The 14880-nt window shown below is 36.7% G+C and overlaps 1 protein-coding gene across 1 annotated transcript in view; it reads right to left on the bottom strand.

Moving 5' to 3' along the window:
• Nucleotides 1-4912: 4912 nt before the first annotated feature.
• IQCM (IQ motif containing M) overlaps nucleotides 4913-14880 on the bottom strand; it is a 179679-nt gene continuing 169711 nt past the window's right edge. Inside the window, 4 exon segments of the mRNA XM_074905949.1 lie at nucleotides 4913-4969; nucleotides 6931-7004; nucleotides 8795-8816; nucleotides 8818-8954. Of these exon segments, the coding sequence (XP_074762050.1) occupies nucleotides 4913-4969; nucleotides 6931-7004; nucleotides 8795-8816; nucleotides 8818-8954 (290 nt within the window).

The raw sequence follows: 14880 nt of genomic DNA on the forward strand, positions 1-14880 counted from the left end.
ATAGACATAGCTGTATCAATTACATAAATCTATGACGATGGCTGACTTGATTTTCTAACCAGAAAGTTTTTTAAACACGATTTCTTGCTCTACAAGGTGATCCCTTTAAGATCACCATTGCAGAAGGGAAAAATTCCCATTTAATAGCTGACAGTATAGTCAGAATATGCTTTGAGCTAACTAGATGTATTATCACCTGTCAGCTATTTAGAGCTCCTATTAAGTCAGAAGATAGACCCGCACTGAGTTGGGGACAACTACATCTGCTTCCAGACATCAAACTGACGTTTCCTGGAAAGAAAACGTCCCACCTGTTCACTATAGCCTTTGGAGCTGCCAACAGGGCAAGCAGACATTATTTTCAGGATAACCAACTGAAAACAGATTAGCAAATATTAAAACTTTGCCACTACATTATTCACTCCAGTACGTTACTCAGGACTGGAAGCATTTGCATTAAATATGGCACCTGCTGGAGACTATTCAAGAGGAGAACAAATCAGATACAGGAATAAGGCCAGTAACAATGACTCTGGGGGGAAAAAAATGCCCTGAAATAAATGGATCCCTATTTTCCTAATGCTTTGAGGAATCTTCTCATTGATGCTTCACACTTTCATATAACATGGCCAATATTTTATTGATCCATGAGTCTATTAATCCCAGAGCCTCTCTTTATGGGATGTAGAAATGAAAACAACTGTGGGGATGCAGCTTCTTATGTCTCTGTGGCTAATTTGTCATACTCGCCAGCCACTATTGAGAAGTCCTCGGGAACTCAAACAATCAGATCATTAAAATCATTGGTCCAAATTTCTTAATTTGAATTGTATCTTCTGAAATGTCTTTCCTGCTAATAAAGGAAGGAGTTTGCTAAGCAACAGATTCAGCATTTCTTCTCGTGACTGAGACCCTGAGATCAGTTATAAATACTAGGCTGAGGAGTGCCTGGGTCTAGAAGATATTCAGCAATCTGATTCCTGTTAGATTCAAAAGTTCCACTGGCATCAAATGAAATAGATGTAAGCAATATTTTGCCTATAGCACCCAAAGCAAATGCAAGCCAACATTTTAGTGGGATTACAAAGCACGTAGTTTATATTGATTTCAAAGACAGACAATCGATTCACTAAATATTTTGCGTATTTTGAAAGAATTTAGTTTTTAAACATTACAGAAAACCAACATAAACATATTTGTGAAAACTAGCACACTACCATTAGACTACTAATACTTTTTGCGAGCACACTAGCAAAAAGAATGTAAATAGGTGTGCGGTAATAAAGAGTAAATATGTTTCAAGAGCCTAGAAAGTAGGATTTAAAGAATTTCTGGTTTTGTAAACTATAACTCACTTTTAGTGTTCTAGAAATCAATCTTGTCAATGGATTTCGCATTCTGAGGACTGCAAGCACAAATCACAGATTTGACAGTGCCGAGTTTCTTGACTGTATACTTGAAGCTACATTTGTGTTTGGTTGATTGAAAAAGTGCTTTTTCAAAAAAAAAACTCTCTAGTACAATTAACTTTCCTCCTAAACACCCCCTCACACTAGCCTTGTTTTTCTTAAAATTACCAGGAAGATATTAACTTATCTCCAGATATACATCTGGGAAGGGCAGATGGTAATTGTGATGTTAAAAAATAAAAATTAAAAAATTGCTATTTTGAAACCTGTCTTGCTTACAGCTTCACCATTCTGAGTATCACGTTCTTTAACTGTAATATTGCGATTTCGGTTTCTAAAGGATCTCATTTCAGGGTTACTCTTGCATCATTCCCAACAGAATTATGACATCCAGCTCTTCTTGCTGTGGAATTCCAAAGCTTTTAATTAATTAAAATGGTATGTCTTTATATATTTGCTATAGATACAATACAGTGCAGCAATTTCTTTGAGGCAGTTATGGTCCTCTGAAGTCAAGGCTTTCTTGCGATCACTAAAGTCAAACCTGAGTGCCTTTTAGAATTTGCTCAGAATTTTTTTCTACTACCCACCCTGAACCGAGAAAATTGTTAGCAAATCGGTTGATTTACTGATTTCATATCTATGCCAGTAACCACAAAAGCTGAAACTTCAGTTTTCCTTTTGCATGTAACGTTTTAATACAGGGACCAAAGGATAACACGGTGTTCCTACTCCACCAGTCCTTCATAAAGAACTGCACGCATTCCTATTCTATATGAGTTATGACATCCTTATTCAAGGGACTTTCAAACGGTGGGCAAGAACTATAACAAAACCCACATATTTTGCTGGTATTTCTAATGAATGGACTAGTAGTATAGTTAATAAATAGGACAATTTCATTATCTTTCCTGTTCAGGAGATTAATTCTATACTCTCGTAACTAAAAGCATAAATTTTTAGATTAACTTTTCAGCATTCTGTTTAATTTGCAAGCAAAAATTATTTTCACTCCCTTTTTTTATAGCACAGATTTCTGCATGCAACTACTGGGACAAAAATTACCTCCAGAGTATTTGCAGAGTAGGACAAATATTTCTTGTTCTGCCATGAATTCACCAAGAGTGTGTCTCAGAACTTTAAATTCTTAATTTAAAGGCAGAATTCCAGTTAGATTCATACTGGAATTCTTTATGATCTCGTTGTAAGATCCTTGCACACCTTTAAGATGCTTTGATTTTATAAACTCTCTAACAAAGGCTAACTTGACCCTGGTTTTCAATTAGGATTTATGTTCCTGGCCAACTCAGTTGATAAGTAACGCCATCTAATCATGTAATACCAAATAAAATAAAACTTTAAAATCTCTTTATGATATTATTTGATTACCATTCCCTAGAAAAGACTATGTCTTTCTTCATGATAAGCAGCAAATGACAATCCAATAATAAACATCCGTTAAGAAAAGAACATACAAATATTTTTGTCTGTTATCTTTGATATTTTTAAAACTTGTCTTGGTTCACAATAAAATAATTATACTTCAGTGGAACTTTAAAAAAGTGACAGCTTGATTAAAAATTTTCTCTTTTTTTTTTTTTTTGAATGGTTTGAAATTTGTATTTCAAATACATTGAGGGAAATTTTTAAACAAAAAAGTATCATTGAAGAATACTGACATCTTTCACTCAGAGGATGCTGAAAAAAGGATGCCAACTACGTCAGTCAAAAATAAAAATATTTTAAAAATCAGCAGCTGCGCTTTCCTTAAACAATTTGATGTGATAAAATAAATAATAATTATTCATGTATAATGTTCATATGTTATACATAAATGCATGTATGTATGTACATATATATACTGTTCTCTATTTCTCATTATTAAAGTCTTCTGGAAAGTTTGTTCTTAGCAAATGCATTATGTTATATTTATTTTCAAAAACTGAAAAAGGAATGCTACACTAATACTAGTCCTCACAGGCTGCAATGACTTACACTTTTAAGAAATATCAGTTTAGTTTATTTATTTAAAAAGTAACAGTTTAGTTTCAAAAGAAGAAACAGTAGAACAGTTTAGAAATTATCCCAAACCCGCATTTCTAGGATCCTAGATAATTCTAGAACACTTCAAAATGGGTCAGGCTTGACACTGTGAATACACACCCAGAATAATTTGTGTACTTAGTGGCATTTTTCCATAATTCTACCTTGGGCATGTCTCTGCATCTTTTGAGCAAACTTTCAGATGAACAGGCTTGAGTAATGCAAAGCCTATTTGAAAGTCAATATGAAGGCTTCATGCTCCATTACTTACATTTCAGTGGGCTCAGTTAATCAAATCAGGAAACAGAAATAGAACTGTGAGATTTAATTGACTAGTCACAAACATGCACACAGGTCACATTTCAAATTCTGACTTTGCAAAGTGATGGATGAAATTTTAGAAAACTTCAGCCACTCCAAAAATTAGACAAGGGTTGACTTTTCCCCAATTACTGGTTATATTTCATTGCTAAATTATTACCAACACACGTGCCACATACACAGAATCATATGAAAATAGGACTAGAAGGGATGTGACATCTCCCTGTTGCCTTCTTCTAAAGAATTTTCAAACACTGTTTTTCACTTTTCATGAAATAAAATTCTTCCTTTCTGAGCAGTCAAGCTGTAACTTCCAGTATTTTAAAAGGACTTTTAGTCTGAATTTTCCTTCATATTCCTTTGATACCCAACACAGCTCAGGAAGCTAAGGTGTGCTCTAAGGTTAAAGGCCACATAGTAAAAGAGTCACAATTATCACCTTAAGGGCAGCATTAAGATGCCACTACACTATCTACAACTTCTACAAACACTCGTGTTGATGTGCAGCTTTTCTGCCCTGCTGCACACCCTGTAAACATTTAGAAAATAAAGGCCTTGCAGTAAAGAGCTTGAGCTTTCATTTGTAAGTCCAAATGTTGCATTCCAGTTTGCTTTTTAGAGACAACTGCACAATCCCCCAAACTATAGCAAGCCATACTGCCAGACTAAGACAGAGGAAGAAGCAGCTTTGCAAAAATGCAAAGGAAAAAAAAACAAACCAAAACATACAGTAGATATTGCAAGTCTAGCCCACTGGGCATATATTGTTGGTCACAGCATGGATCTGACACTGTGGGGTATACTTACAGCATGGGGTATGGAGAACTACACGCACAAACAATCGTGAGAACAGTGTATTTTTTCTTATGTGCAATGCATTGAAAATTGACCCTGTTGGGATGTAAAATGGGGAATTGGATTGTTGTGGAAACTCTCCTGGTCTGTGCGCTTTTTAAGTGTTGAATTTTCTTTTCAAGTGATCAAAAGTGTCTTTGAGTCACAACAGTCAAAGATGGCAAAGACCACATATTGCTCTAATTCTGGTCTTCACGACATCTTGCAGAGATTAATGCTTGAAAGATATTATTAGAACTTTCTATTCCTTTATCCCAAACTGACACCATATGAAAAGCTTGCCGTCATAGCTCTTCAATATCTCCTCTTTTTATTTTTGAAGCTATATCACGTAAATTAAACTGGGGAAATCATATCAAAGCAAAAAGAAAGAGCTAATATGCACTACATGCAGATATTCAAACACCTGCCATATCCTCTCTTTCTCAGGTAGTGGAATAACCACTCTACCCCTTGAAGTATGAGCCCTTCAGCCTTCTGCTTCACATTGCTTCCTCTCTGCTTCTTTCTTTCCCCATGGAATTGCTGAGTCCGTGTTTACAATAAACCTTCTCACATACGCGATAAGAATGAAAACTACTACAATTCTAGTGGTAGGATGTGGTACTCTCAGGGTCTTCTTGCCACAGTTAAGTCCAGCAGCAAGAGGAAAGGGTGATGGATATTGCCAGGAAAAATCATCCTGGCAGAGAGTCTTTACCCCCATGACACAGCAATGAGTGGGCATTAGACTGCTGTGGGCATACAGGAGCGTGTTGTAAGGGACCGATCTACATCACCACTGAATGTTTCCATTGACTTCTAGAGGCTCTGGTAGTAAACGGTGGGATTCTAAATTAGTTTCTCAAGGAAAGGCTTCAAAACCCATTTGCAACCTTACTTCTCCATTTGAATTAACCACAATAAGCCCTTTGCTGTACTATCAATATTGATAATTTCAAGGGGGGTGTGTGTGTATATATATATATATATATATATATGTTTTCAGCAAGCACAATAACATTTCTCTTGTATTGCTTCTTTGTAGCAGTAAAACATTGAAAAGTCTTATTTTACAACAACGAAAAAAAAAAAAAAAAACCACATCCTGGTTCCACAGGGGAGCAAGACTTTTTTTTTTTTTAACAGATAAAGCAAAACATTGTGTCCTTCCTTTAACTATCAGAAGGATATAGAGTACCACAAGCCTAATAGAGAAAGGCTGACTCTATGTCATCATTGATAGAGTTATACAGCTTAGTATTTATTTCAAACTGCTCACACAGCAAAATAAAAGTATTGATCAATCACCCATGACATTATTTAAATAAGGAAACCATGCCTTCTTTCACCTAAAAGCACTTCAGAAAAGTGTATCTGAAATACTGTCCCATTTTCAAATACCAAAACTGGGATATACAGAAAGCTGAAATGCTTGCAAAACTTACCACAGTGACAATATTCAGTGTGAATTGAACCTTGATGTCCTGACTCTTTAATCAGTAAAGCAATCTGAATACAAGAGCTGGCAAATAAATTGAGCAGGAAGATGCATTTTCATATAGTCATTTTTCCAAGGGGAAATGAATATTATCTTCCATTTTCCAGTTAAAAAAATACGGGGAAGATTACTCATCCTTAAAAGAGATGTTAGCACACTACTTACTGGTAATGTAAGAACAGTAAGAGTTGATACAAGTGCTGAAATGTTATGAAAACATGCCTTGTATATCAATGATATATATAAAAAAATGTTTTTCAAAAAGTTTAAAAGCTTAATTCCTGCTTATTTAAGCACATGTACAATTTTTATACTTAGATTAGAAATTAATGGCACAATGCACCAGCATCCATAATTTACATATACGGTGTAAATATATGCCTATGGGAACTTCCACTTTTGAATTAAATATGATCACAGTTGAAGGATTGTTTATCTTGGCTTAGGTCTTTACCAAATAGTAAAAGCCTTGCCTACAGATGAGTTGGTAAGTGGGTGTTCACTGCTTCACAGTTACCCACTGAAAGCTCAATGCATCTCAGAAGGCACAGAAAGCAAAAAAAGGGGTGTATGAATCCTGTAGTGTTTATGAGTATTAATGGTGGGACACACAATAAATTTCCAGGGCTATCCGGAGCTAAAATGCTTATTGGAAGAGGACTCCGAGCTACAGAAAGTCCTCCTTCAATAGACTAATCTCTTTTCAAGGCAACTGCTGCATCTCTCTTGTCAACCAGTTTAATAACTGCAGTAACTCAAGAAGATGCAATACTCTGGTCACTGAGCAAAAAAGCTCGAAAGCCCTCCAGAGGTAGATCTTACCATATACATCATAATCTCATTTGAAGAGCTATTTTTGTCTCCCCCACTATTCTTGTCTATGATATAATCAAAATCTGACAGACCAATATACTATCAAATATCTGAATAAGCATTTTAAATGAAAAGTCATTATCTAGAATATTGACTAGCATGAGGAGAGCATTCAAATATTTCAAGCCTTGGCAGACTTCAGTAATCTCACAAAAATGGCACCTGTGTACAAGTGTCGCAGACCAGCCTTGCTGCATTAAAGTCAATGAATTTATGACTATTTGCAGCAGAGAGGGACCTGGCCCAAAGACAGTATAATTCAGCATATCATAATACAAGTTCAAGCACAGTTAAAAGACAGTGCTAATGGTACATCAAAAACAGGGAAAAAGCTTTGGTATGCCTTAAGAATACCCTTTATGTCTGCAGGTAAGAAAATATCCTTTTACTTTTTATTTTCAATCAGATGCTCACAGCTTTTGGAGTAAAGAATTATTACTTATGAAAATACAGTCGTGAAAAATTAGTTTAAAAAGAGATCCTGCAACTTAAAGTTCAAGCGAGACAGAAAGATTTTTTTTTTTTTTTTTTTTTTGGAATAATAATTTCTTCAGCACAGCAGCTGTCATGAAGACACTTGTGAAAAGTGACAGGAGAAGGAGACTGTCTTGTTAACACATCAAGGATGAGCACAACTGTCTTAATTTCAATCCAGTGCTCTTTTCATCTGAATGCAGCACAAGAACATTGCATGTTCTCTGGACAAGGGATGGCTCCCACTCTCCTCTGCTACTTACTCCTTTCCACAGTCTTCTGATTTATACACACATTTGAAAAATGATCTGTATTTGCAGAGGTGGACCTATGTCTTTCCTTGTCCTTAAATTCCACATTTCTGTGCAACCTAGAGAGTGCTGTCTTTTTGGGCCAACATCCTAGAATTAGTTTTAGAGCCTAAATGAACTGCAGGAAATTCCCATGGAGGTGTGGGAGTGACTGGCAACATTTTGGCCTTGAGTTTGTAGCATAGAGCTTGGCTGCTATTACCTGGCAAAGTAAGGGGAAAGGGTATAAGAAGTGCAAATCCTTTCCCATACAGACTTTAGTCTGATGTTTCCTCTGACTCCAAGCTTGTGACAAAGAAAAATCTTCTTACTCTAATATTAAGGAACCAAAACCACAGCCTGCTACACACTTCATAGTTTTGTGGAGGTTTTTTAATTGTTGTGGGGTTTTTTTCTTTTTATTTTCACCCCTCTCCCACTTGCACAGTCCCTGACTGCAGTCATCTTCCCTTTCTCAGTGGGGAAAGTGTGTCTGCTCAGACTCTGCAGCAGCACTGTACCCTCAATGCTAGCACAACCCGGAGAGGCATCCTTCTCCTCTTTTTCACCTCCTCCCTTCAGCACACACTGTGGATTCTTTCTGCACATCCAGATTCATTTGCATGTAAATGTGGAGTCCCTCTGTCTGTGATTCTGAGGCAGAAGGGGCAGAAAAACAGTTCTGCCCCTGAATTTGAACCTGCAGAGATTACAACTGAACATGCCCTCGTTGATATTAACACACACAGAAAAACTCTTGTAGGTTAAGCGTGATGCTCAGTCCCTGAATTAGTAGGATTTGTGTGGGAAACTACTAAAAACTGAGGGTTTTTTTTTTTTCTTATTGTATTGAAAGCCAATAGGTAAACTAACTCAATTTTTGTAAAGTATACATCAGTTCTTCAGTGGCAGGAGGGGTGGTGGTGGTGCTAAATTTGTTTGTAGAGATGTATATAACACATACACAGGTTCTAATAGGTGATGTGGAAGGTGCAACACCTTCACGCTCCTCATTACATTAATATCCTTCTGAGGGTTGAAATTTTTACCTGATTTCTTGGATCCATCTTTTTCCAGCCATGAGAGGGTGCACCCATGGTAGCTGCACTGTAATTGGGTTCTTCCCTTTTGCACCAAGAGGAGGAAATAATGTGAAAGCCATTTCAACTGCTTGATGCTTTCTGATGCTTCTTGCAGCAGCAGTGGAAACTGAAGGAAAAAAAAAAAAAAAAAGTATAATCATCAACATCTTTCCTCTGATATATATAAAAATGAAATGGACATTTACAGTAATAACCTGTACAGATAGATTTCCTTTTATTACTTAGCTGAAACACGTTAGGATGGAATGGTGAACTTCTGCAAGTTACAAGGTTGAGACGTATGTAGGCTTATAAACTGTGGAGCTGCTGGATGTGCTTAGAAAACAGGACAGGGGTGTCTGGTTTGAGAAGATTTAACTGATTACTGTTCTAATACTTCAGCTTGTTCAATAAGCAAATGACACTAATTAATCCGGGTCAAACTTTTGTGAGTAGAGTCCAGTGATAAGCATGATTAAAATTTTCAAAGGAATTCAAAACTTAATGGGAGACGAATGTGCCATTATTCTTCAGGCCATTTGAAAATCTCGAGCTTGATACTTACTTTTTTATGGATCACAAGCTGTAGCACACCTGAAGTCAGAGCATTAAATGACACGTTTAAATGAAATGTTTGTTAACAGTGCCCTAATAAAAACCAGAAAAGGCTAACATTTCAAGTAAGAAACTGTTCTTACTACACTTCATACACTGATCTTCAACAGCAGCTGATCATAGCTTATTTTTAGAAACGGAACAACTCCAAAGTGCAAAAGGAGTCTGATCCTGTCAGTGTACTTCTGCTGCACCCAGGAACCATGAGTCCTCATGAGACCAAGGAGCTTGGGCACTCACACATGGAGGGCTCCCTTCCTTGGAAACTCTCGCCTAGTTCCTGACTGCAGGAACAGTTAAAGCAATGTAAAGCTGTTGTTACAGTTCAATAAAATCACTCTGTGTTACATTCCTTTCTGTATAAAATAAAGTGAATGTCACACTTTTTTGTCATACCATTTTTATTTAACAGGTTTTTTTCTATACCCATTAGTTTAAAAAGTTATACCAAGGCAAATCATTTATCAAAATGAAAAATGCTGTACTCCTTGAGCAAGGAAAGGGGAGTCTAAATAGAATGTCCCTGCTCTTAAATTAATGGAACCATCTTACATTTAATATTTTCTCTTAAGTAGTTATATAAGCACTCCAAGATCATTAATGAAGAAGTACAGAATCACAATTTACAGCTGAAGGGCAAAACTGCTAAAAAAGCATTTCAGAATCATGTCATCGAGTGATACAATCTAGGAAAATAAATGTAAGGATCATTGATCTCCGATATCATAATTAAATGCACACAACACACGACAAGGAGAAAGGACAACAAAGTTCATTAAAACTTGACTTGGAACCTAAGATGCAGGACTAATCAAGCAGATGTACTAGGGAAGGGTCAGGTTTATAAACAAGAAGCACTTTCATTTTAATAAAAAGATTTTTAAAATAGCTTTTTTTTTGTCACTATTCCAGTTTCAAAGGAGAGTAATGGTTAATAGTTATTATTTATAAAGACGGTTCATTTGTGTGCAACACCCCCAAACGTACCATTGGCCAGTTCATCTACTGGTATTGTGATACGTTACATGTCTGTCCCCTAGAATCACTGCAGCAGTTCAGTTGTCCTACAAAGATCCAGCTCTCACTTGCCATCCAGACACTAATATACACATTCCTAGCCTTCTTTCTAAAGAATCTGGTAGAACAGATTTGCCCAGGCTTTCTCAAGTAATGCAGTAAATGATCTTTTAACATACAATACATTTATTGCAACAAAAGAAAATTCACAGAAATCAGATGGAATTCATCCCAGCCAGCTAATGGAACTTGCAGAAATAGTGTTGGAGGCACTGGCTATTATTCTTCAGAACTAATGGAGAACAGCCAAGGTCCCAGAGCTGGGAAATGACAAACCATATTACCCATTTTGAAGAGAAAAAAAAAATAAAAACCAGCCAACCTATTGGAGGAATTACAGAACGAAGATTTCAAATTCGAATTGCCAAGTTAGCTAGCAAAGAAGTCAGTTTGCAACCTGCTAGAAAGGCACGCTGGAAGGTGGGTGATAAACAACAGAAACGGGAGTTGGCAAAGACAAAGCACGTCTGCGATATAAATATTATCGGACGTGGGCCTCCTGCTCAGTGCTATTGCTACCACCCGACCCCTCAGTGCAATCAGGCTGCCTCAGGACACGTCCACATGTGCCAGCAAGTACAACAGTTACCTCTCATCAGGCTTCAGGAGGAACAATCTGCGGGTCTAACTCCTCATTGCTTCCCAGCACTTGGGCAGAAAAATCTTTATTTTGGTAATGTCCTGTTATAATGTTCAAACATTTTACAACATTAGACCACCTTGCATTTGTCAAATACCGGGCTTCAGATTGCACACCGAGTACACTAAAAAGACTTTCAATATGTAACAGAAGATGGAACACAGATGTATCACACGCACACGGAAATGTTCCTGTGTAGGTGCTAGGTCTGCAATCTCATCAGTTACAAAAACACTTTAAGAACCAATTGCCAAGTTTTGATTTGCAGTGTTTTAGGAAGGTCATTTCCCTGCCATTACAAGAAGCTTCTCATGTTGAAAATCAAATGATAAAAATAGATTCCTCTTTGTTCCCACAGGACACGGGAACTAGAAACCATCAAACACAGAAAGACTTAGAACAGCCAGGTTTACCAGGAAACACACACACACAAAAATTGATTCCCTGGTCAATTTAGCCCTAAAGTACTTGGATAAGTAATGAGTTCGTCTTTTCCAGAATACATCACAAAGTTTCAGAAAATAAATAATTTTCTCCATTTTAACAAATAAATACATATATATCATTTCTTTCAAAAAATCCAACAGTTGAACTGTCTTCATTTTTAACACTCCTTCTTTACATGGACATACATGCCATTTTATGAACAATCAGACAAACCATTTCACTTTAATCAGACAAACCATTTTACTTTTGCTTCTTCATTACTGATCGCCTGTTTTCTGGTATGTCACAGCTTCCTGTATATGCCACAAGTAAATCCTATATGTAGGCACTCAGTCTGGACTAGAGACTCAAATCCTCACTCTTGCTGTGCTGATAATATGGTGGAAAAAAGCATAAAGGAAGTACCTTTTGCAAACTGAAGGAGGGAAAAAAAAATCCTTGTGCTTCTTAAAAGCAAGTGAGGCAGATAATTGCAGACATAAGCAAGGTCACAAAGCAGAAGGAACAGAGAAACCTTACTAAGCTATTAAGAAGTGCAAATACAACTAGGCAGACTTATGCAGCTGCTAACTTAACATCCTTTGCCCCATTCCACAAGCAGTGAGTGAGTGTTCTCCTTTCAAGGACTAGAGCATTTGCTCTGTAATTCTATAAAATAAAAATGCTTTCTACTACCGGAATCAGGTCTGTATCACCTGACTATAAAAGTCACAGTGGTATGTTTTACTTACGTTATTTCTTACTGCTATTCAGAAACTTTCTCGTTGTTATAATTCGTTTGGAAGGCTACTTCTGTTAGCTCTCCTGTACTCAATGAGAATATCTAAAAAGTGCAGAGATATGTATGCTTATCACTTATTTTTACACAAAATAACAATAATTATTCTTTTTAATGTAGGAGAAAATAATAGGCTAGAATGGTTGGAGCTGATTAGAATGACCAATAATAAACATAAGAACGCATGCTTGGCTGGTTTACCATTAGTGCTGCATCCCTTTCAAAAACTATACAGTGATGCAGCTGTAAAAAATGTATCCATTATTGCTTTCTTTTTTTTACTTTTTCAATTATTCTCATCCTAGATTTTAATTTTTCTTAAAATATGATGCCTTTGCTATTAGAAAACACAGGTTTACTTATGAATATTCCTCTGTATTTTCTGAACTATGTTTCCAATCAAATACAAGGTAGTGCCATTTTCCCCTGGTACGTGTAATTATTCCTTGTGTTAATTTGCTTCAGAGGTAATAAAGCAACCCATATCTGGTAACTCACACCACATGTCACTTTGCATTTAATTTGTAAATAGAAGGAAAAAAAAAAAAAAGTGGAATCAGAAAGATCTACTAAAAAGAAATCTAAACAGGAATGTTAAAGAGATCCAAGCTAATTAGAAGAATACACAAGAAAAAACAGATGATGAAGGTTAGGCTGGAATCTCAAAAGTGCAGTTTCTTAATGGTGTACCCTGGGATTTTATTTTGCTTCACTCCATTTCTTTTCCTTCAGTTTTTCAAGTCAAAATGTAAACAATCTGTGGAACCAAACAGGATCCTCAGTTAATTTTAACTTATTTTGTTTAAATGTTCATCTACGGGACAAAAATAAGACTTGCAAAAGCTTTTGCTTCACTGTTAGCTCTTCCTCATCCACTGGGCAAAAAGAAGCAGCAGAAATAACACTGCAATGACCATGAATCCAACATACTGGTTGCCTTCTGTAAGTATTTAGAAATATATTCATGGGATGATAGTACTGGAACAGAAATCGAAGGAAATCCACAGAATTTGCCAAGTCCAGACCAGAGCTCCAGATATACAGAGATACCAAGAACATAATAAAAAAAGAAAGGGGGGAAAGACGTGTTTGGGGAATGTGTGGTAGAATTCACACTAAAACTGTGGAATTTATTTTTTTTTTCCTTCTGAAATTAACCCTTCAAATCTTAAACCATGTTAAAGTTTGGATTCTGTGTGAAATGCCTTGCATAACCCTCAAATACATTGTTATATTCCGTACAATGAGATAGTTGGAACAGATATACAACACCCCTCTACGTGGATTGTGCTTCTGAAGCTCCGTTAGAATAAAGTTTACATTTATTTTCATCAACATGGCAGACTTGTCTCATTATCCAGATTCATATTTGTTTTCCAGAGGATTTCAATTGCAAGTATTCGGTTGCCAACTCTGAAAAAAGAAAAAGTGCGTTCCTCCCTCCCCTAATATAAGTATATGAGAGCCTGTGGTGCGATAAAGCTTGTATTGCCTCCTGTTTAGGAAGACTATTCATAACAGGTGGCAGAGCTATACGATAGATATACGTATCTTCCCAAATGACTGTCAACCAAACCTTTATAGAATACTACATATAAAAGAACTGTGGTCTGATATCATTACCAAGGTCCCAAAGTCAAGTACTACTCAAGTGTTAGAATCCCTTTTGCAAGTGCATTGTAATAAAGTCCTAAACTTCACGATCCACATGAGCCCTGTCTCCTTCACCGCACCAAGCTGATGATATTCACCTCATGAGCGACTATTTTGTATTTTGTTTTCTCCTTTTCCAGTGTGTTATCCCAGGACTTCATTATGATACAGGACTCATGCTCTGAGCTGAAGACGGAATTAGTAATTTCCTCACGAGCTTCTTCATGGGACTCATCATGAGAGTATCAGATGTTCGGAGACATTGATAAATTCACTTTTGAAACAACCTAAAGGAGCAATGGGGTTTATTATGGCTGTTTTACTGCTCAGGAGCTAAGGCACATAGGATCAGATTTTCCACAGTTAAATAGGTACCCAAAAACGCATGAAGGAGACTAATTTTCCCGAAAGTGCTAAAACACTTAATTTCCAGCACACGAGTGCATCTGAAATTTCTTCTATGAGACTATGCCCATCACTAGCCATGCAAATACATTTAAAAATCTGACCCAAACAGGTTAAGGATGAGGCAATCCACGAGTTGTGGGTTCCTGCTCTCAGACATCTTGTATCTCATCTCCAGAGTGTTTGGCATTCTACTGGTATTTTATACGCTTTAAACACAAGCTTCAAGCTGTAGCAGAATTCTGTAAGTCAGTTGTAGCTCTGAACCCTCGGCATTTCTGCGTATCGGTTATCAAGATCCCAAGTCAGGCACCCAAAAACACGGAACACCTCTGCAAACACTTTTATATCAGTGAACTATCAGCAAAAAGAAACTCTGTGGAGCTGCTGTGGGTAATTTGCAAATACTCTAACTAGGTAACCATTCTCTCCCTGCAA

Source organism: Athene noctua, chromosome 4, assembly GCF_965140245.1.
Source record: "Athene noctua chromosome 4, bAthNoc1.hap1.1, whole genome shotgun sequence".
Lineage (NCBI taxonomy): Eukaryota > Metazoa > Chordata > Aves > Strigiformes > Strigidae > Athene > Athene noctua.